The sequence below is a fragment of the Phytophthora cinnamomi genome, assembly GCF_018691715.1.
Source record: "Phytophthora cinnamomi strain GKB4 chromosome Unknown Contig53, whole genome shotgun sequence".
Classification (NCBI taxonomy): domain Eukaryota; phylum Oomycota; class Peronosporomycetes; order Peronosporales; family Peronosporaceae; genus Phytophthora; species Phytophthora cinnamomi.
In genome coordinates, this window is record NW_027150986.1 from 1,021,855 (window position 1) to 1,042,692 (window position 20,838).

Genomic DNA, 20,838 nt, shown 5'->3' on the forward strand with positions numbered 1-20,838 from the left:
TGCTCCTCTCTAGCTTCATCAGCCATGCGCTGCTTGATCAGCGCCGTCTTGTGGGTGCGTGCCATGGTTGCCACGTGCCGCTCCCGCCGATTTGAGTGAATGAGTGGCTGGAGGGTGGTAAGAAAAAAAAATCGGAAATTTATTTCAATTTGCGTACCTGGATAATACCTGTTTCAAGGACTGGCAAATACCTGCTACTCAATCCCTGGACGCGAGCTTTGCCGAATATTTAACTGACATTCGAATCGACGCAACCTGATGGTAACTAACTCGAGCCTGGCAAATCGCTGACTCCCACACACTTGGCCATCTGTCTTAGGAATTCGAGGAGGAAGAGGAGCGTTGCTGAGCTGCCGAGGCCAAGGGAGGAGCCATGGCGCTTTACCCCGATGACGACCAAGCTCTCGAGGCGGCGCTGTCCTTCATCGACGAGTTCACGTTTGACGGTGAGGGTCTGCCGGCTGCACAGATAGCCGTGGTGAAGACCCATGGGCTGCACAGAAACGAGGTGGCGTTGGTACCTCGAGGACCGACCAACGTCGTCACTAATGCTATCGCACCGGCTAATGAGGCGGTGATAACTGGAGAAGAGTTATCGAGGTCGATGCTGTGCGCTCCTCGTTGCAAGGCTCCGCTGCTGCTGGGGTCAACCGAGGACGAAGCGACCAAGCGCCGTACGGTCAACGAACGGAAGAAGCTGCTGCGCAAGACTGGAGTCTACGGAGACCCGAACCGAGCACGCAACGCTCGCAGACTAGAGATCGCCTACCTCAAGGAGCAGATCGAGACACTGCAGATCGACCTTCACGCTTTACGGGGCCAGAAGGACCGCTCGAAAGAGACGAGCGCGTCTCTGATGAGCTCGAGCACAGAGATGTCAGTACAGATTCCGAGCATGTGGCAGGCTGTTGCCAACAGCCAGAGGAAGCGTCGAGAAGACTCGGAGCTAGAGAACGTTCGATTGAAGCTCATTCTGGATCGGCACCAGAAGATGGCAGACAACCTCCGCGCGCTGATCAAGAAACGGGCAAGTCAACTGGTAAGACATTGAATCTGTATTCAGGAGGTTTAGCGAAATGCTAACTTTTCATTTGCTTGTTTGTGGTTGTCATGAAGGCGAACGAGTGCTCGTCCTTCATGGACGCGAGCGCTCCCAAGCCTCACGTCGTCCACGTACTGGACTTCCGTGGGGACGTTGCCGATTTTGAGGCGCTATTCCGACTCAACGAGGCTGCGTATCGAGAACTCGACGCTATTTTCGCGGATAATGGTCTGGCCGACATGGTGGTGTCTCCGAGTGACGTTCACATTCGCGAAGGCGTCGGCGGGAAGTACCTGGAGTTGTTCGCTAACAAGATCCTGCCTTTTAAACTGAGCGATGCAAAGGAGGCAGCATGGGATCACTTCAAAGGAATCAAGAAGCATGCATGTAACGGCTCGGTCTACACGAAATCGGCGAAGGTGGGTTGCCACAGCGAGAGCAAACGATAGTCTCTAACATATTCTTATTGTTGTTTTTGCGCTGGCTGAACACGTAGAACCTCAACGAGCCCTACACGATCATTGAGGACTTTACAAAGGAATTGTATTCCAACAATTCTCGTGCTGACATCAAGGTGAAGCAAGTCGTGCGCCGCTACGTCGAGCGCGACCGCGACGTCGTGATTTGGATGTCGCACGTGTCGCCGACAGAAATTAAGCACAAAATGCTTCGAGGGTTAGCGTATCATCTCCGGGGTTACGCGCTGACAAAGCGCTCGCCGGCGTCGACACCAGGGCGCGAGCTATCGCAGTTGCAATTCTGCTCGTTGATCTCGCTCGACCAAGAACCTGGCACCAGGTACGACCCTGCCAACGCGCGCGTCCTCATCAACTTCTTGATTGCCAACACAGTTCAAAACATTCGCAACCACCAGGATCGCATTGAGAGCGCGTTAGTAGATCGAGCACTACAGGAGCACATGTAATGACACTACAGTAGACGAACATCATTTTCTGCTTCGAGTTGAGCCCAGCAAATCCTGTTATCACATCATCTTCATCTTCGTCTCACGAGCCGTTTGGCTGGAACATGCCTTTGTCGCCGACAACTTGTGGCTTCGCCCCTTGGGCCCATTGACAGGTTGGCGGGGATTTAGAGGCAGCATGGCGCTACTCCAGGGAGACGACGACGACAAAGTGTTCGAGGCGACCATGTCCTTCATCGACGAGTTCCCGTTTGATGAACCCGAGCCAGAAGCTGCGCTAGCGGCAAAGGCCTCTGCGTCAGAGGCGCCAGCTCACGCGGATCCCAACCCAGCTCCTAATGGTGCGATTGATGTAGTGGAGTTACTCAGGGTCCACGACGGCCATGCGGCGACATCGACGGCTTCGAGCAAAGTTCCGTCGATCCTTAGCTTGGACACGACCGGGATGACTCGAAGGGAGAAGATTGTTGCGAGGAATGCGAGGAAGAAGCTGCTGCGTAAAGCTGGTATCTATGGCGACTCGAACCGCGTCCGGAACGAACGCAAGCTGGAGATCGCCTACCTGCGCGACAGAATCGAAAAGCTGCAAATCGACTTGAAGACCTTGCAAACGCACAAGGACGGACAGCCAAAACCACCGAGACTGACGCAGCAGCTCGAAGTGCAGTACCTGCCTACAAACACACTGGTCGTGGCGATGACGAACTCGATATCGCCCATATCGAGCGTCTGGCAGGAGATAGCAGATCGCCAACAACGCCGCCGCAAAGAAGCTGAACGAGAGAATATCCGCTTAAAACTTGTCATGGAGCGCCAGCGGAAGGTTGCCAACACCCTGAGCAGCTTACTGCAGAAGCGTGCAAGCCAACTTGTAAGTATATTTTGCTCGTTACGACAGAAGAATCGCTGTATTGACTAACGTGGTTTTCATGTAGGAAAACGATTGTTCGTGCTTCTCGAGTCTAAACTGTCCAAAGCACCAAATTGTTCACGTACTCGACTATCATGGCGACATCAGCTCCTTCCAAGGCCTCTTCCGACACCTCGAAGCGGCATACCACGATATCGACGCTGTGTTTGCCGCGAACGGTCTATCAAGCATGGTGATCACCCCCAGTGATGTCCATATCCGCCAAGGTGTTGGTGGTAAGTACCTCGAGGTGTTCTCAAACAAAGTTCTCCCTTTCAGACTGCGAGACGCGACCGAGGCTGCATGGAACCACTTCAAAGGAACCGACAAGCACCTAGGCAATGGATCCCTTTACTCAAAAGCGAAGAGGGATCTGGACGAGCCGTACACGGTCATTGAGGAGTTCACCAAGGAGGTGTTTTCGAACAGCTCTCGAGCAGACGTGAAGATGAAGCAAGTGGTGCGGCGCTTTGTCGAGCCGGGCCGCGACATCGTCATTTGGGTGGCGAGCGTAGCGCCGACGGAGATCAAGCACAAGATGCTCAAAGGCTTGACATATCACCTGCGAGGCTACGCGCTCACGAAGCGGTCCGCAGCATCGACACCAGGCCAGGAACTGTCCCAACTACAGTTCTGCTACCTCATCTCGCTGGACCAGGACATCGAGGCAATGTACGGCGTCGACAACATGCGAGCTCTCACCAACTTCCTCATCGTCAACACGGCGCAAAACATGCGCGTCCACCAGAGCGGCATCGAGAACCGACTTATCGACCAAGCTCTGCGGAGTAAACTGACAAAAGTTTCAGGTACGCTTTTTTATCGTTAGATACTTTTATCGTTGAATACGCTTTTATTCTACTTTGTGGCGAATTGGTCCTAATTCGTCCAGATAGCACGCGTGCTCTTTGCTGGCATTGTACACATGGTCGGATCAACGTCGCACCTACTTGTACGTCCACGCAATCTGTCGCAGGGGAAGTATGGCTTTGTTAGAACTATCTCAAGTCTTTGGTTTTTCGGTGCGCGGTTTTACGACCCAAACACGAAGTAGGATGTTGTTCTATGCTTCATCAACAATTCTCTTTCATGTACATGTAGTCAAATACTCCAAAACGCATCCACACGTAATGCTCCTTTAAGGTGTATACAAACACTGTTTTGGGCATAATAGCTGGTACTGCAGTCTTCAAAGCATTGACTAATACTAGGGCTAGCAAGACTAGGAATTACTCCGAAGATAAGCATCACGCTGTGCAATACGAACAGGTTTTGAGTGATTGCTGCACTTGCAAGGTAGACCACAGTACTAAAACGAGTCAGGAAGTTTTTTCTGTGAGAAGTTTACCGGGGCGGAATGTCCGAAAGAGCTTGTCCCAAAGTGAAAACCGTTTGGCAAAGTTCCAGCGCGGATGCGTGTGATGGAGATCGTGATCATGCACTCGCAGACAAATGCTCGTGAAATTATTGACCAGCGGCATTTGCGGGAACGAGAAGCCTTTGATCTCCAAGCCGGAGTGTCCCGCCACCTCCACATACGTCTTGTAAGCAAACAGCAGATGCAATTGAAAATCCGAGAACGGAAAACTCAAACCCCACGCCAAACAAAATGGCAACACATTAGTGAGACAGAGGTCAACTCCATCTTGCTCGTACGTCGACAACGGGCACGGGTGCAGGTGCAGGTGGTGGCGCTTGTGCACGTTCTTGTAGAGCCAGGTGGAGTAGTGGCAGACCCAGTGCATGGTGAAGTGGAAGAAGTCGAACACGACCTCGAACAGCAACGACTTGGGGATGAACCAGGCGTACTCAACAAAGTACCGCCAGTCCACGCTGCCTTCCACAGCTGCAGCGGTCTGCTGTGCGAACCAGAAAGAGACGCACTCGGTGGGAACCACAAGCCACAGGATGCGGCGGTAGATGCTTCTGCTCTGCTTGCCCGTGAGCTGTACGCGTTTGTCTCCGTTGATCTGCTGCTTTTTGGTCGCGATCCACTCGAACCACTTGATCATCGCCAGAATGCGCAGCCAATTCGCCCCGTAGACCGCCGCGAACGTCGCTGAAGACTCGTCAAAGCCTTGCGCCCACGACACGACCAGGTAACTGCTCATGGCCACGCCGCAGATGAACGTGTTGATGAACGCGTAGTATTTGCAGCGTCGAGCGACGAACTGCAGCGAGGCAACGCCATTCCCCTGGAAGGTGGCGAACCGCGTCGACTTCATCTGAGGCCGGACGCTTGCGTTCTGCGCAGTGACCAAATGACAGGTGCACAATCCTTCGGAGTTCGTCATGCCGGCGGTTGTGCCAATCGCTTGGTGCTTTGCAGAGCTGGGGCGCACATTGCGACAACTGACTACGCCGAGGGGCATGGCGTTCTTCCTGGACGACGAAGACGACGGCCGCGTGCTCGAGGCGGCGCTGTCCTTCGTGGATAAGTTCGAGCTTGACTCGGTGTCGTCTAGGACGAAAGTTGCTGCACCACAGCCGCTTTCGGCTGCGAATGCAAGCGAACTGACAAGACGTGCGGTGGTTAATGCCAAGAAGAGAATTCTGCGCAAGACCGGCGTCTACAGCGACCCCAACCGAGCTCGGAACGATAGGAGGCGCGAGATCGCCCACCTCCGAGAGGAAATGGAGAAGCTGCAGATCGACCTGCAGAATTTGCAGACTCGCTCTAGGAGGCCCCGACAGCGGGCTCTGCAGCCACAGGTGGCGATGAACTCGATACCGCAGGTTCCAGGTTTATGGCAGGTGGTGGCGAGAAAGCAACGACAGCGACGGGAGGAGGCTGAGCGTGAGAATGTCCGCTTGAAGATGATTGCAGCACGCCAGCAGAAAGTAGCGGATAACTTGAGTAGCACGCTCCAGAAGCGAGCGAGGCAGTTGGTGAGGACCTTTTCCTACGCTTACGCTACTGTCGACGTGATCTGACCCTTGTCTGTTGTCTGTTGTTTTTCGTTGCAGGCGACTGAGTGCTCGTCTTTTGCCGATGTCAGTCCGAGAGAGCAGATCGTCCACGTCGTGGACTTCTGCGGAGATATCGGTGATTTTCAAGGTCTGTTTAGACAGCTCGAAGCTGCTCGTCGCGAGGTAGACATCGTGTTCGCGGCCAACGGACTCGAGAAGATGGTGATCACTCCGAGCGATGTACATATCCGCGAAGGAGACGAGGGCAAATATCTCGAGGCGTTTTCGAACAAGGTGCTGCCGTTCAAGCTGAGCGACACAACTGAAGCTGCGTGGAACCACTTCAAATCAAGCGAAAAGCACTTGGGAAATGGATCCATCTACTCAAAAGCAGCAAAGGATCTGGGCGAGACGTACACTGTCATTGAAGCCTTTACGAAGGAAATGCATTCGAACAAGTCGCGTGCAGATGTGAAGGTGAAGCAGGTCGTACGGCGCTATGTAGAAGCCGATCACGATCTCGTAATCTGGGTTGCTCAAGTAGCCCCCGCCGAGATCAGGCACAAAATTTTGCGGGGGCTTACCTATCATCTCCGTGGCTACGCGAAGGTAAAGCGGTCGCCAGCTTCAACGCCGCAGCGAGAGCTGTCCCAACTCCAATGTTGCTCTCTCATCACGTTCGACCAGGAGGCCGAAGCATTGTACGGCCCTGATACCATCCGAACGCTCACCAACTTCTTGATCGTGAACTCAGCAATGAAAACACAGGGCCACCAAGATCGAATCGAAAGTGCCTTGGTTGATCAAGCGTTGCGTCGGGAGATGGTACTCTAAACAAGTAGCAGATCGCTGGCAGGATGCGAACTGACATTTGGTCAAATACTAATCACCACTAGGTATTCACAGCATTCATTCCAAGCGCGCGCTCTACACCCTCTCAACACTATCTTTCCGTGCTCATTTCAAGACTCGTCGGGACAACGATTACATTGCTATGGCGTTTTTCTTGGATGAGGGCGATGACAGCGTCGTGGAGGCTGCACTTTCCTACTTGGATACATTTGGACCTGATGAAGACACTTTAACAACAACCCCGGACACTGATGCAACTTTCTCCCCGAGTTCTGTATCGACAAACAGCAGCATCTCATTGCACATGATCGAGGGTGGGAAGGACGGTGTGGTGAAGGCATGGGAACGGAAACCCGACAGGAGGAGGAGGATGCGATCTGTTGGTGTCTACGGCAGCTCGAAGAAAGTGCGTCGCAACCGCCGGATCGAGATCGTCCACCTCCGAGAGCAACTTGAGAAACTACAGATTGATCTGGAAGTGCTCAAGAGCCAGAAGGGAGGAGACACTAGCTCAAAGACAAGAGTTGCTCCTTTGAAGCATAAAAGGCTGAGCGCAGATGCTGCTGCCACGCCGACGATGTCGACCGTGTGGGAGAACATCGCTGACAGTCAACGCCGACGCAGGGAGAAAACCGAGTGCGAGAATATTCGCCTGAAGATAGTGGTTGAGCACCAACAGAAGGTGGCAGACAACCTGCGTACCTTGATTCAGAAGCGAGCGAGCTTGCTGGGTGCAGAGTGTTCGTTCCTTTCGCCTGCTGACAACTAGAAGCATCACAAGTCGGATCTGGGTGGAAACCTTGGCGAGTTTCAAGGTCTCTTCCGTCACTTGGACAATGCCTATCGTGAAGTGGACGTTGTGTTTGCATCGAACGGTTTAAACAGCATGGTGTTCACAAAGAATGAAGTCCGAGTACGAAACGGTGTGCGGGGAAAGTATGTGGAGCTGTTCTTCAACAAGGTGTTGCCGTTCAAGCTGAAAGAAGCTGCAGAGGCGACGTGGAACCATTTCAGAGGAGCTGAGAAGCACATGGGCAACGGGACGGTTTACGCTAAAACAGCGAAGGTAATCCTCCTATTGGTGGCAGGGCCGGCTAATGCTTTCAGAGTGATCAACCTAACGATTGTACACGACTTTTTTCCATTTTTTGTATCGAGTAGGGTGTGAACGTGGCGGATACGATTCTCGAGGACTTCACGAAAGAGATTCACTCAAACAGTGCTCGCACTGATGCGAACATTAAACAGGTCGTCCGGCGATACGTCGAACCGGACCGAGACGTCGTGATCGCTGTAAGAAGCGTATCACCAGCTCAAGTCAAGCACAAAATGCTCAATGGGTTAAGGTACCAAGTTCGAAGCTACGCGGTGACGAAGAAATCTTCTGCGTCGACGCCGGAGTGCGAGGTATCGCAACTGCAGTGCTGCTCGCTCATTTCATTTGATGAAGACACGGAGGTAAAGCTGGGCCCCGATGCCATTCGCGCGCTCACGAATTTCTTGGTGGTGAGTTTAGTGGCCAAGATGCAAGCCCATCAAGACTGTATCGAGAACGCTCTGATGGACAGGGCGTCAAACTCCGCACGCTAGAGTGTCGGATGTCTGTCTGTGACTACATACATTGGGCTTGAAGCTGTCTACACTTCGTCAAGAAGGCGGCGCTGTGGATCAGCAAAAGTGCACAATGTACCTGTACTTGAATGGCACCCATGAAAGCTCTGTTGCCCCTTGCCGGAGGAAGCAACGCTGCTATTGATAATACTATAAGGTGTAATAGACCATTGCAGACGTCCTGGTCGCTGAAAAGAGAGTCTGATAACGTGAAATAAAGGCACTAGAGCGGGCATTGAGCTCGACGGGAAGGTGGCATCCAAAAACGATTGACATCCATACCGGAGCAAGCCGTGGCCTCAGCCGCACATCATCTCGGATTGAGACAGTTGTGCACTGGATCGAGTACTGTAGCACTGTAAGCGTGACGGACGAAAACCCTGTACCGAAGCCATGGCGTTCTTCCTGGACGACGACGACCAAAGCGTCGTTGACGCGGCGCTCTCCTTCGTGGACGAGTTCGCAGGCGCTGCGCAGGGCGTCTCCGCTCCGGCTCCCGCGTCCCCATTGGCCGTGACAGCGAGCGGAGACCGTGGCCATGTGACGAGTCAATCGCCTCGACGAGCTCCGGTGACCGAAGACGAGATGGCGCGGAGGGACAAGCTCAACGAGAGGAAGAAGATGCTGCGGGCTGCAGGCGTCTACGGCAACTCCAACCACGTGCGCAACAACCGCCGCATCGAGATCGCGTACCTGCGAGAGCAGCTGGAGAAGCTCCAGATCGACCTGGAGGTGCTCAAGAAGCAGAAGGGGGAGGGATCGACGCGTAGAACGAAGACGAGGGCTGCTCCATCGACAGAGCAGTGCAATAAGGCCCACGTGCCGACTGCAGAGGCCATTGTCGCCATGAACGCACCGACGATGTCGACCGTGTGGGAGAGCATGGCGGACAGCCAGCGACGCCGCAGGAAGAAGGCGGAGTGCGAGAACATCCGTCTGAAACTGGTGATCGAGCACCAGCAGAAGGTGGCGGATAACCTGCGCTCCTTGCTGCAGAAGCGAGCGAGTCAATTGGTAAGTGAAACAGGACGACATATGTGTTGGGCGTTGAAGGTGATCACGTGGGCTGACGAGCTTCCCGTTGTGATACTTTCACGTTTTACTCTACAGAATACAGAGTGCTCGTTCTTCACAGACGTGGATGGCTTGAATCCTAGTGTGCTGGATCTGCGTGGAGATCTCGGCGAGTTTGGAGGCCTCTTCCGTCACCTAGATAGTGCGTACCAGGAGCTTGGCGCAGTGTTTACAGCGAACGGTTTGGGCAGCATGGCGATCACACGAAGCGATGTCCACGTACGAGATGGTGTCGGGGGGAAGTATGTGGAGTTGTTCTTCAACAAGGTACTCCCGTTCAAGCTACAGGAGGCGACGGAAGCTACGTGGGAGCACTTCAGAGGTTCCGAGAAGCACATGGGCAACGGCACCGTGTACACGAAAACTGCAAAGGTGAGTAGCAGGCGAATACGCGCATGAACTGCGTAGTTTTTGCTGACGCTTTGGTGTATTCAACAGGATGTCAACGTGCCCTACACGCTTCTCGAACAGTTCACCAAGGAGATGCACTCGAACAGTGCTCGCGCAGATGCCAACATGAAGCAAGTCGTCCGGCGATACGTCGAACCGGACCGAGACGTCGTGATCGCCGTCGTAAGCGTATCTCCCGCCGAAGTAAAAAACAAGATGCTCGGTGGCTTGAGGTATCAAGTCCGAAGCTACGCAGTGACGAAGCGATCCTCCGCGTCGACGCCAGAGCGCGAGGTGTCCCAGCTGCAGTGCTGCTCTCTCATTTCGTTCGACGCGGAGACGGAGGCGAAGCTGGGTGCCGATGCTATTCGCTCTCTCACGAACTTCCTGATCGTGAGTTTGGCGGCGAAGATGCAAGGCCATCAGGACTGCATCGAGAACGCGTTAATGGACCACGCACTATTGGCGAACTAGGTTCATTGCGTAACAGTGAAAAGTCTACGATGGTCGATTGTCTAGTTGGTGCAGTTATGCATGCTTTGTCTTAAAAATGCCACGAACACGCGCAATGGAGGTGTGCAAGTTGTCGGGCAGTACAGTGTAGTTCATCAACACCATGTACTTCTTTAGCGCTGCTCGGTGGCTCCTTGAGGTTCAGGCTGCCATCCAGCATTGCAACGCGGAGAGACAATACAGGCGCGTGCCAGAGTCTGGCGTGGCAAGAACACCGCCAGACGACTTCGCAAGCAGAAAGCTGTTTGCCGCCATGGCCGTGTCTCTCGAGGACGAGGACGCCCGAGCGTTCCAGGCGGCGCTGTCGTTCGTGGACGAGTGCGTGCTCGATGAGGAGGTGGAGGACGCAGCAGCGCTCAGGACCACCGCCTTGATGCAGCGCGAGGATGAGTGGGCCGCGATGTCCTGCGGCTTGGCGCCAACAGTTAACATCACCGGAGTCGAGGCGTCATTCGGAGCCCTGGGCAGCTACGAGACGACGCCGACGGTCTCAGCTGTCGCTGCCAAAGCTCAAAACTCTGGAGCGTCCAACAGAGACAAGTTGAGGCGACGAACGGAGACCAACGAGAGGAAGAAGCTGCTGCGTAAAGCTGGCATCTACGGCGACGCCAACTGGATGAGCAAGGACAGCAGACTGGAGATCGCCTACCTGCACGAGAGGATCGAGAAGCTCCAGCTCGACCTGCAGGTGCTGCAGAGCCGCAAGACCAGACAGCCAGCGCTGCAAACTGAGGCTCAAGAACCGACGGACGATGCAATGGACTCGGCGCTGCAGATCCCGAAGGTCTGGGAGGACATCGCCATTCGACAGCAGCGTCGGCTGAAGGCAGCGGAGCGTGAAAACTTTCGCTTGAAGCTTGCTGTGCAGCACCAGCAGAAGGTGGCGAACTGCATGACCAACTTGGTGCGGAAGCGAGCGGGTAATTTGGTGCGTAACTCGACTCTTGTTGTGACTGAGGCCTCTCTTAACGAGAGAAACGCTGTGTTGTTTGGTTCTAACACTTCGGTGTTTTCTTGCGTGCAGACGAACGACTGCGCTACCTTCATGAACGTGGACTTCTCCAACCAGCAGATTGTCCGCGTTTTGAGTTCTCACGGAGGTGCTGGAGACTTCCCGCTGCTATTCCGTCATCTCGAAACCGCGCACCAGGAAGTCGACGCCATATTTGCTTCCAATGGCCTAGCCAACATGGTGCTCACCCCCAGCGACGTGCACATCCGCGAGGGTGTCAATGGCAAATACCTCGAGGCTTTCTCGAACAAGGTGCTGCCCTTCGGACTGCGCGCAGCAACTGAAGCTACATGGGACCACTTCAAGGGGGGCGAGAAGCATTTAGGGAACGGCAACATCTACCAAAAAACTGCCAAGGTAAGCGCGCTGCAGATACCGACGATGCGTGCGTCTTACGTACTCTAACGATTTCGCTCTTGCTTGTCTGGTCGACAGAACCTCGACGACCCGTACACGATCCTCGAAGAATTCACCAAGGAGATGCATTCCAAGAATGCCCGAGCAGATATCCAGGTGCAGCAGCTCGTCCGCCGCTACATGGAGCCCGACCGCGACATTGTCATCTGGGTCTCTATCGCTGAACCAACCGAGATCAAGCACAAGAAGCTGCGCGGTCTGACCTACCACCTTCGAGGCTACGCGATGACCAAGAGATCGCCAGCATCGACCCCCGAACACGAAGTTTCGCAGCTGCAGTGCGTCTCGCTGATCTCCCTCGAACCGGAGGCGGAGGCCATGTACGGGCCCGAGACCGTGCGAGCTGTCACCAACTTCCTCATTGTCACCGCCGCCCAAAAAATGATAGCGCACCAAGACCGCATCGAAAATGCCCTCGTTGACCAGCAGTTAAGGCGGCAGGGCGTCGTCGTCCCGCCCGAATAATGTAAAACCACGAAATAGCAGGGCAAACTGAAAGCAAAGCACAATACATGTACAGGTACATGCGTCGACAGACCAACTTTCGGCAGCAAAGACGCCTCACACACCGCCAACAAGCATTGGTTGGGCTCCATCATTGCTATCCCTCTGGATGCGACACAGCAGTGCAGAGTGCGAACTAGGCACAAATGCTTTGCATTTGTCGTGCACACGCCCTCCGAGTCCCTATTGGGAGGCATGGTGTTCTTTCTCGAAGATGACGACCAGGTTGTCGAGGCAGCGCTGTCCTTCGTGGATGAGTATTCACTCGACGAGGTGGTGTCCACTTCGAGCACCAAGTTTTCGATTGCAAGTGAGGACGACAGCAGCTCTTCCGAGACACCAATCGACAACCAGACGCCCGTCGTTCAGTCCGCTCGATGCAAAGCCCCTGTGCGACTGACGTCGCGTGAAGAGAAGATAAAGCGGCGCATGGAAATCAACGAGAAGACTAGGATCCTGCGCAAGGCTGGCGTGTATGCAGACTCGAACCGTGTGCGCAACGGACGAACGAGAGAGATCGCGTTCCTGCGCGAGCAAATAGAGAAACTTCAGATTGACTTGGAGACGTTGAAGAGGCAGAAGGGTAGGCACTCCAGTGCGCATACAAAACAGTCTCAAGAACGAAATGCAGCCAACACCTCGCAGAACCCCAAGATGTGGCAAGCGGTCTTGGACATCCAGAGGCGACGGTGCGAGGAAGCAGAGTGCGAAAACATCCGGCTGAAGCTCATCATCGAGCGGCAGCGGAAGGTGGCGGATAGCATGACTAGCACGCTGCAAAAGCGGGTGGCTGGATTGGTGAGGCGTGGTGATGGCGGTGGTGCTGTATGCGAAGAGCTGACAAGTCACTTACGTGTAATTGGTGTCTTGCTGCTGCAGGTGAACGATTGCTCAGGCTTCATCAGGCAAAACTGCGTCCAACATCCTCTTGTTCATGTGCTGGCCTACTGCGGCGACATGGGTGGATTCCAGGAGCTCTTTCGCCACCTCGAAGCAGCGTACCAGGAAGTGGACGCCGTGTTTGCTGTCAATGGACTGGTCAACATGGTGGATACCCCGGACGACGTCCACATTCGAGAAGGTGGCGACGGCACCTACGCCGAAGCATTCTCGAATAAAGTTCTCCATTTCCGCCTGCGTGCTGCGACCGAGGCTACATGGGACCACTTCAAAGGTTCTGAGAAGCACTTAGGGAACGGAAGAATTTACGAAAAAACCGCGAGGGTACGTGACTTCAAGCTAGACACATTGCCAAGGAGGTATCGGCGCTCTTACGTTCGTATGTTCCGATGCAGGATCTGGACGAGCCGTATACAATTGTCGAGGAGTTCACGAAGGAGCTTTTCTCGCGGCGCTCCCATGCTGACATCAAGGTGAAGCAAGTCCTCCGCCGCTACGTGGAGCCTGACCGAGATATCGTCATTTGGGTCGCGCGCGTGTCGCCTGCCGAGATCAAGCACAAAATGCTCAGTGGGCTCACGTACCAGCTCCGAGGTTACGCCGTGACAAAAAGGTCGTCCGCGTCAACACCATACCACGAGGTCTCGCAGCTGCAGTGCTGTTCGATGATCTCGCTCGACCAAGATGCTGCCACCATGCACAGCCCGGAGGACATGCGCGTGCTCTCCAACTTCCTCATCGCCAGCACAGCCCTCAAGATGCAGGCACACCAAGACCGAATTGAGAACGCACTCGTCGAGCAGACTCTGAGGCAAAGAGCATGACAATGAACAATTCTTAGTAATCTAAAGTACACATTCCATAGCGTGCAGTCCTTTGGTAAGCGAAGCTGAGCTGGGCGCTTGATCCTCATGTTGGTGCATTGCGCGTCCCACGCGAGTTATGAGACAGCGATTCACAGCTGTTTTGAGGAGCTCCGTTCAGGTGTGCTCGCCGCGCGCAATGTACTAGTACGTGGTGACTGACAAGTGAGTAAAATGGAGGAGGCCGACGACACTCAAGCATTCGAGGCGGCCTTGTCCTTCGTGGAGGAGTTCTCGTTCGAGGACGCGGTAGTCGGAGAGCTCTCGAGTCTCCCTCCTGCTCCCCCGGACAACGCAGCACCGCAAATCCACGAAGAGACTGGGCCACAGGCGACTCGAGCTGTCCGGTCCAAGGCTGCGGCGAAGCGCTCGTTGTCGTCGAGTGAGGAGAAGAGGAAGCGGCAGAATGAAGTCAACGAACGCAGGAGACTGCTGCGGAAGGTTGGCGTCTACGGCGACTCGAACCGCGTTCGGAACGAACGCACAAGGGAGATCGCGTTCCTGCGCGAGCAGATGGAGCGACTGCAGCTGGACCTGAAGGTCTTGCAGACTCGACAAGTCCAGGAGCAGAGAGAAGCGAGGCGAGCAAACGCTACTGCGTTGGTTGCGAGGAACCCTACTTCAGTCCCAGGGGGTATGTGGAAAGAGCAGGCTGTCAGACAACGGCGTCGTCGCCAGGAGGCCGAGCGGGACAATGTCCGCTTGCGACTCGCTGTTGAGCGCCAGCAGAAGGTGGCGACCAACCTGAAAAGCTTGATGAACAAGCGATCGAGTCAATTGGTAAGGGCTCAGGGGAGTTGTGTTGCTAGCAATAACACTAACTCCGTCCTGGCTTGTGCGCTGCTACTCCAGACAAACGAGTGCGCATCATTGGTGAGCTCGTGCTGCGCGCAGCGCAACACTGTCGATGTGCTGGACTTTCGAGGGGATATCGGAGACTTTCGCAACCTCTTCTACCACCTTGACGCAGCCTACAGGGATGTTGACTCGGTGTTCGCTGCGAATGGCTTGGCAAACATGGAGACATCTCCTATTGATGTCCATGTTCGCGAAGGTGTCGAGGGCAAATATCTCGAGTTCTCCACGTACAAGGATCTGCCGTTCACGATGCAGGACGCTGCTCAGGCTTGCTGGGACCACTTCAAAGGCGTGGAGAAGCACCAGGGCAACGGCAACCTGTACCAAAAAGCAGCAAAGGTAAGCTTGCATGACGAATATCTCGCTCGGCTCCAAAGCGAACTAACGTTTCGATGCCAACAGAGTCTCGACGAGCCGTACACGATTATCGAGGACTTCTCCAAAGAAGTCTACTCCAACAATTCCCGCGCCGACGTCAAGCTGAAGCAAGTAGTGCGCCGCTACGTCGAAGCCGACCGCGACATCGTGATCTGGGTCTCCCACGCGACGCCCGTCGAGGTCAAGCACAAGCTGCTTCGAGGCTTGGCCTACAACTTTCGAGGCTACGCAATCACGAGGCGCTCTCCTGCGTCCACGGAAGACAACGAGCTGACCCAGCTGCAATTGTGCTCACTCATCTCGCTCGACCAAGAGGAAGGCGCAGCCTGCGGACCCGACAACGTGCGAGCTCTCACCAACTTCCTCGTCGTCCACGCCGCAAAGAACATCCTCGCGCATCGAGAACGCATTGAAAACACCTTAGCCGACAGAGCATTGAGGCGAGCCGAGTGCATGTAGCACATGTCCACTTCCAACATCGGTTGGAGGCACCGCCGCCGCGGTGGTATCGTATCTCTTGAGACAGGACAGACAACCTGCAGGTCTCTGTACTGCTCACTCACCAAAGCGTTCGCATTCCGCCGCCGGTGATGGCGTTCCTCTTGGGCGATGACGACGAGCACGCGCTCGAGGCGGCGCTGTCCTTCGTGGAGGAGTTCAAGCTCGACGACGAGCCCTCGTCCTCCGCGCAGAGCTCCCACGTCCAGGCAGGTGGCGTGCATTCCCCCCGAAAGCCGGAAGACTCGCTGGCCAAGAGGGCGAGGGCCAACGCGAGGAAGAAGCTGCTGCGCCAGGCTGGCATCTACAGCGACCCGAACCGCGCGCGCAACGAGCGGACGCGGGAGATCGCGTTCCTGCGCGAGCAGATCGAGAAGCTGCAGATCGACCTGCACACGCTGCAGGGACGAGATGGCTCCAAGCCGCTGAGGGACTGCGCGCTGGTCTCCAAGAACTGCAAGTCGCAGATCTCCAGCATGTGGCAGGACCAGGCGCTGCGCCAGCAACGGCGTCGGGGAGAAGCGGAACGTGACAACGTCCGCTTGAGACTCGCCGTGGAGCGACAGCGGAAAGTGGCGAGCAGCCTGCAGAGCTTGATGAAGAAGCGAGCGAACCAATTGGTACTGAAATTTGCATCATCGCGGACGGCGTAGTAGGATTTATTAACTGGTGTGTGAGTGTGTGCTGCTGCTGCTGCTACTAGACGAACGAATGCGCGTCGTTGATGAACTTGTGCTGCTCGGGACGCAACACAGTCGACGTGCTGGACTTCTGTGGCGACATTGAAGACTTCCGAGAACTCTTTCAACGCGTCGATGACGCGTACAGGGATGTGGACGCAGTGTTCGCAGCTAACGGACTGGCAAGGTCGACGATTTCTCCGGGCGACGTGCACATGCGCGAAGGCGTGGACGGCAAGTATCTCGAGTTTTCGACGTACAAGGATATGCCCTACGAAGTGATGGCAGCTACTGAAGTTGTGTGGGACCACTTCAAAGGCGTGGAAAAGCACCTGGGCGTCGGAAACATCTACACAAAAGCAGCGAAGGTAGGTGCTAAATTGGCAATATCGGTCGAGGGTGTTGCTCTGACTAACATCTCTTGCTACGAGATAGAATCTCGATGAGCCTTACACGATCGTCGAGGACTTTTCGATTGAAATCTACTCCAACAGCTCCCGTGCAGACTATAAAACGAAGCAAGTTGTTCGGCGCTATGTGGAGGCGAATCGAGACATCGTGATCTGGGTCTCGCATGCCACGCCTGTTGAGGTCAAGCACAAATTGCTCAGCGGCTTGTCCTACAATTTCCTCGGCTACACCATTACAAAGCGATCATCGGCCTCGACGGCGGAGCAAGAGCTGACGCAGCTGCAGTTGTGCTCGAGGATGTCCCTCGATCAAGAGGCTGGCACGATTTACAGCTCGGAAAGCGCTCGCACGTTGGTCAACTTTTTAATCGTTCACCAAGCGAAGAACATCGTCGCTCACCGTGAGAGCATCGAGAACAACCTAGCTGATCGAGTGCTGCGGCAGCGGTTGCAATAGTAAATGAAAACCATGTGCACTTCTCCGCTGGAGTCTTTGCCACATCATCGACTTGATGATATCGAGTAGGATTTGTCACACTAACCCCTTTCTTGACTACCGCGGTACACCGGGAATATGAGGTCCCCCCGTGACGACGAGCTCTCCGAGGCAACCCTCTCTCTGGTGGACGAGTTCCTGCTCGACGAAGCGAGGGATGGCGCTCTTTTTACTCTTTGGGATACCGACATGGCCGCAACGATGCAGATCCACTCGCCTGACGAGGTCCAATCGAGCAAAAATGAATCGAAGCGGCGATCGGAATATAATGCGCGGAGGAAGTTACTGCGCAAGACTGGCGTGTACAGCGATCCGAATCGCGCGCGCAACGCTCGTAAGAAGGAGGTTGCTGACCTCCGTGAGCAAGTCGAGAAGCTTCAGATCGATTTGGAGGTGTGGCAAGGCCACAAGTCGCAGGAACGAGCTGAGCCATGCCGAACGAGCGCGAGTTCGCTGGCGCTCTTGCCCAACAAGTGGCAGGAAATTGCACTTAACCAAAGGCGGCGGCGAAAGGAGTCCGAGCGAGACAATGCTAGGTTGAAATTTGCAGTGGCGCACCAGCAGGACCTGGCGAAGCATTTGTTTGGATTGCTGCGAAAGCGGTCTACCCAACTGGTACGTGCCGTTGTTGCTGCTAATTGGATTCAGGAAAGCTCACTAACGATCCTATCGTCCTCTTCAGAGAAACGAATGCTCGTCGCTGATGAATTTGACTAGTTCACAGCACTACGTGGTTGACGTGCTGGACTACAACGAAGGCGTCGCAGACTTTCAGTTGCTCCTCCGGGAGCTTGATGCTGCGTACAGAGAAATCGACACCGTTTTCGCGGTCAACGGTTTGGCAAGCTCCACCATTTCTCCGATTGACGTGCATGTACGCGATGGCGTGGACGGAAAACATATCGAGCTATGCAGCTACAAAGTACTTCCTTTCGACGTGGGTTCTACCACGGACGCTGCGTGGGCTCACTTCAAGGGTATGGAGAAACACCTAGGGAATGGTAGCGTCTACCGAAAAGCAGAGAAGGTGGGTGTCTCGATGGTAGTAAGAGCTTGGACTGCAGCACAGTGTACACATTTCTAACTCAGCTTACGAGTGGCAGGATCTCGACGAGCCGTACACTATCGTTGCAGATTTCACGAAGGAACTCTACGCCGACAGTTCCCGGGCAGATATTCAGGTGAAGCAGGTCGTGCGGCGCTACGTCGAAGATGACCGCGATATCGTCATATGGGTCTCTCGAGCGAGACCAGCAGAGATCAAGCACAAGATGCTTCGTGGGTTGACCTACCGATTGCGAGGCTACGCAGTTACAAAGCGCTTTTCTGGCTCAACGCCTGGCCGAGAACTGTCCGAATTCCAACAGTGCTCGCTGCTCGCTCTTGATCAAGACGTCAAAACGAAGTACAGACCTGGAGACGTTGATACGATCACCGATTTCCTCCTTGTCAACGCAGCGCAGAATATTCGAGTCCATCGCGAGTTGATTGAGAATGCGTTGGTGGATAAAGCTCGAACGCAGTTGCATTAGTAAAAGAGAACCCTAGGAATGGTGAGCGAATGGCAGCGAGAAGGACCTGACACAATCCTAACTATTGTGTCATAGCATTGTTTTTATTCGTGAACGTCATGAGCCAGCGATCGAAGACGGGCACTCTACGAATACGCCCCGTTGTCAACGCGATCTTCTTATTGCGTTTGACCGACGGACTGGGACTGGTGATCGATCATCAGGGATGAGACAGCTGTGCAGAGTTGGAGGTCCGCTCATTTTCTAACTCCCCGGACAGCGAGGCATGGCGTTAATTCTGGGAGACGACGACGAACGCGTCATGGAGGCAGCGCTATCGTTCATTGATGAGTTCGAGCACAGTGCTGAGACCGATGGGAAGGGCGCGTCAACAAGATGGCCCATAACCGAAGAGAAGGCAAAAAAGCGAGCGGAGATAAATGCAAGGAAGAGGCTGCTGCGGAAAGCAGGTGTCTACGGCGACCCCAACAGAGCTCGCAACGCTCAAACGCGAGAGATCGCTTTCCTTCGAGAACAATTGGAGAAGCTCACTCTCGACCTGCAGGTCCTGCAGCACCAGCAGTCTCAGTGTTCAGGGGTCATTGTGGCTACGAATGCGTCTTCCTCCCAGATTCCAAGCATGTGGCAGAAGCTGGCGCAGCGACAACGTCTTCGCCGTGAGGAAGCAGAAGCCAACAATTTGCGACTGAGACTCTCGCTGGAACGCCACCGGAAGATTGCAGACGATCTCTGTAACTTGGCTCGGAAGCGAGCTCTCCAACTGGTAAAGCGTTTTTCTTCACGAGGTTTGATTTGTGGGGGAGTTGACGCTATAATAACGTGGTGGCACTGCAAACAGGCGAACGAGTACGAGTGGATAATGGATATTGGCCACTTCTCACATCCGAATCACCATATCGTACGGGCGTTGAACTTCAGCGCAGGGAGTAGCGAGTTTCTGGAGCTGTTCCAACACCTCGCTGCTGCCTATCAAGACATGGACACCATATTCGAGGGGAACGGTCTTGCAAGTATGGGTATTTCGCTGGACGATGTCCACATGCGTGAGAGTACCAAGGACAAATACCGTTACCTCGAGTTTTTCAGCAACAATGTGCTTCCCTTCGAGCTGCACGCAACAACGGAGGCTACGTGGGATTATTTTCGAGGTGTCGAAAAGCACCTCGGCTATGGAAACCTGTATGAAAAAGCGGCAAAGGTAGGCGAGCAATGGTGGTGAAAGGAGTGATGATCTATCTGATGGCGGTTTGTATTGGAATGGACAAGGATCTGGACGAACCGTACACGATCATCGAAGACTTCACCAAGGAGTTGTACGCCAACACTGCTCGAGCCGATATTCGAATTAAGCAGGTCATTCGACGCTATGTCGAGTCTGATCGCGACGTCGTCATCCGGTTTTATCGCGCTGTACCTGTAGAGATCAAGCACAAGCTCCTGGGTAAACTGACGTATTACTTGCAAGGTTACGCAGTGACAATGCCGGCACCCAACTCAACCTCAGAACGCGAGTTATCCATTCTACAATTGTGCACACTAGTCTTCTTCGACCAAGCGGAAGTTGAGGCTGTTTGCGGGGCACACACCCTCCGGGCATTTACCGACTTTCTGATCGCCCACACAGCGCAGAATACACGAGCACACAGGGAAATCATCGAGAACACATTAGCAGACCAAGCCATCGCACGCTACATGCAGGACAACATGCGCTGAGCTTGGTTTTTTTGTAGGCCTGCGCTCCAGAGCTTCATCACCAATGTAACCTCGACGTTTGGTCAGCCCGGTATCATGCTGTTGATTTCAAAGCGAACGGCCTGGCCGACAAGACGCCGAGTGACGCACACATCAGCCAAGGAACTGACGGCCAATTCCTCGAGTTCTTTTGATACAAAGATCTCCCGTTCGGACTGCAAGCAACTACAGAAGCTACGTGGAAAAACTTCCGACGTGTTGAGAAACGTATCGGCGGCGACGGTCTGTACGAGACGGCGGTCAAGGCGAGCATTTGAATTGGCTGGTCGTGCTTGAAAACCGAATATTGTGTTGCCGGATCTCGAGCCACC

The 20,838-nt window shown here is 54.5% G+C and overlaps 10 protein-coding genes across 11 annotated transcripts; 9 read left to right on the top strand and 1 right to left on the bottom strand.

Moving 5' to 3' along the window:
- Positions 1–373: 373 nt before the first annotated feature.
- On the top strand, positions 374–1,967 carry IUM83_00249 (M96 mating-specific protein family; the record flags this gene model as incomplete). The annotated part of the gene is made up of 3 exons (XM_067924007.1): positions 374–1,039; positions 1,117–1,461; positions 1,539–1,967. 3 exons carry the CDS (start codon positions 374–376, stop codon positions 1,965–1,967), a joined length of 1,440 nt encoding a protein of 479 aa, XP_067788873.1.
- Positions 1,968–2,145: 178 nt separating this feature from the next.
- On the top strand, positions 2,146–4,082 carry IUM83_00250 (Dynein heavy chain 1; the record flags this gene model as incomplete). 2 transcript variants are annotated; one of them, XM_067924009.1, is made up of 6 exons in its annotated part: positions 2,146–2,838; positions 2,903–3,113; positions 3,198–3,686; positions 3,774–3,829; positions 3,886–3,899; positions 4,052–4,082. In XM_067924009.1, 6 exons carry the CDS (start codon positions 2,146–2,148, stop codon positions 4,080–4,082), a joined length of 1,494 nt encoding a protein of 497 aa, XP_067788949.1. The 2 variants fall into 2 exon arrangements, with proteins under 2 accessions (XP_067788949.1, XP_067788948.1); XM_067924008.1 differs by lacking the exon at positions 4,052–4,082 and adding an exon at positions 3,979–4,008 and having other exon boundaries at positions 3,770–3,829.
- Positions 4,083–4,196: 114 nt separating this feature from the next.
- IUM83_00251 (fatty acid hydroxylase) lies at positions 4,197–5,102 on the bottom strand (the record flags this gene model as incomplete). The annotated part of the gene is made up of 1 exon (XM_067924010.1): positions 4,197–5,102. The coding sequence occupies one exon, from the start codon at positions 5,100–5,102 to the stop codon at positions 4,197–4,199; it is 906 nt and encodes a 301-aa protein (XP_067789464.1).
- Positions 5,103–5,247: 145 nt separating this feature from the next.
- On the top strand, positions 5,248–8,229 carry IUM83_00252 (ribonuclease P protein component; the record flags this gene model as incomplete). Its single annotated transcript, XM_067924011.1, has 6 exons — positions 5,248–5,766; positions 5,845–6,488; positions 6,596–6,612; positions 6,684–7,321; positions 7,409–7,705; positions 7,801–8,229. 6 exons carry the CDS (start codon positions 5,248–5,250, stop codon positions 8,227–8,229), a joined length of 2,544 nt encoding a protein of 847 aa, XP_067789463.1.
- A 414-nt stretch (positions 8,230–8,643) lies between these two features.
- On the top strand, positions 8,644–10,188 carry IUM83_00253 (ribonuclease P protein component; the record flags this gene model as incomplete). The annotated part of the gene is made up of 3 exons (XM_067924012.1): positions 8,644–9,264; positions 9,361–9,696; positions 9,763–10,188. The coding sequence occupies 3 exons, from the start codon at positions 8,644–8,646 to the stop codon at positions 10,186–10,188; spliced, it is 1,383 nt and encodes a 460-aa protein (XP_067789462.1).
- Positions 10,189–10,480: 292 nt separating this feature from the next.
- On the top strand, positions 10,481–12,121 carry IUM83_00254 (M96 mating-specific protein family; the record flags this gene model as incomplete). Its single annotated transcript, XM_067924013.1, has 4 exons — positions 10,481–11,155; positions 11,252–11,327; positions 11,517–11,596; positions 11,675–12,121. 4 exons carry the CDS (start codon positions 10,481–10,483, stop codon positions 12,119–12,121), a joined length of 1,278 nt encoding a protein of 425 aa, XP_067789461.1.
- Positions 12,122–12,355: 234 nt separating this feature from the next.
- Positions 12,356–13,884, top strand: IUM83_00255 (M96 mating-specific protein family; the record flags this gene model as incomplete). The annotated part of the gene is made up of 3 exons (XM_067924014.1): positions 12,356–12,958; positions 13,040–13,384; positions 13,456–13,884. 3 exons carry the CDS (start codon positions 12,356–12,358, stop codon positions 13,882–13,884), a joined length of 1,377 nt encoding a protein of 458 aa, XP_067789174.1.
- Positions 13,885–14,097: 213 nt separating this feature from the next.
- On the top strand, positions 14,098–17,204 carry IUM83_00256 (M96 mating-specific protein family; the record flags this gene model as incomplete). The annotated part of the gene is made up of 6 exons (XM_067924015.1): positions 14,098–14,703; positions 14,776–15,120; positions 15,184–15,608; positions 15,686–16,277; positions 16,361–16,705; positions 16,773–17,204. 6 exons carry the CDS (start codon positions 14,098–14,100, stop codon positions 17,202–17,204), a joined length of 2,745 nt encoding a protein of 914 aa, XP_067789460.1.
- Positions 17,205–17,321: 117 nt separating this feature from the next.
- On the top strand, positions 17,322–18,775 carry IUM83_00257 (Dynein heavy chain 1; the record flags this gene model as incomplete). Its single annotated transcript, XM_067924016.1, has 3 exons — positions 17,322–17,858; positions 17,926–18,270; positions 18,347–18,775. The coding sequence occupies 3 exons, from the start codon at positions 17,322–17,324 to the stop codon at positions 18,773–18,775; spliced, it is 1,311 nt and encodes a 436-aa protein (XP_067789459.1).
- A 265-nt stretch (positions 18,776–19,040) lies between these two features.
- IUM83_00258 (M96 mating-specific protein family) lies at positions 19,041–20,220 on the top strand (the record flags this gene model as incomplete). Its single annotated transcript, XM_067924017.1, has 4 exons — positions 19,041–19,538; positions 19,614–19,973; positions 20,042–20,088; positions 20,196–20,220. The coding sequence occupies 4 exons, from the start codon at positions 19,041–19,043 to the stop codon at positions 20,218–20,220; spliced, it is 930 nt and encodes a 309-aa protein (XP_067789458.1).
- Between the last annotated feature and the right edge of the window lie 618 nt (positions 20,221–20,838).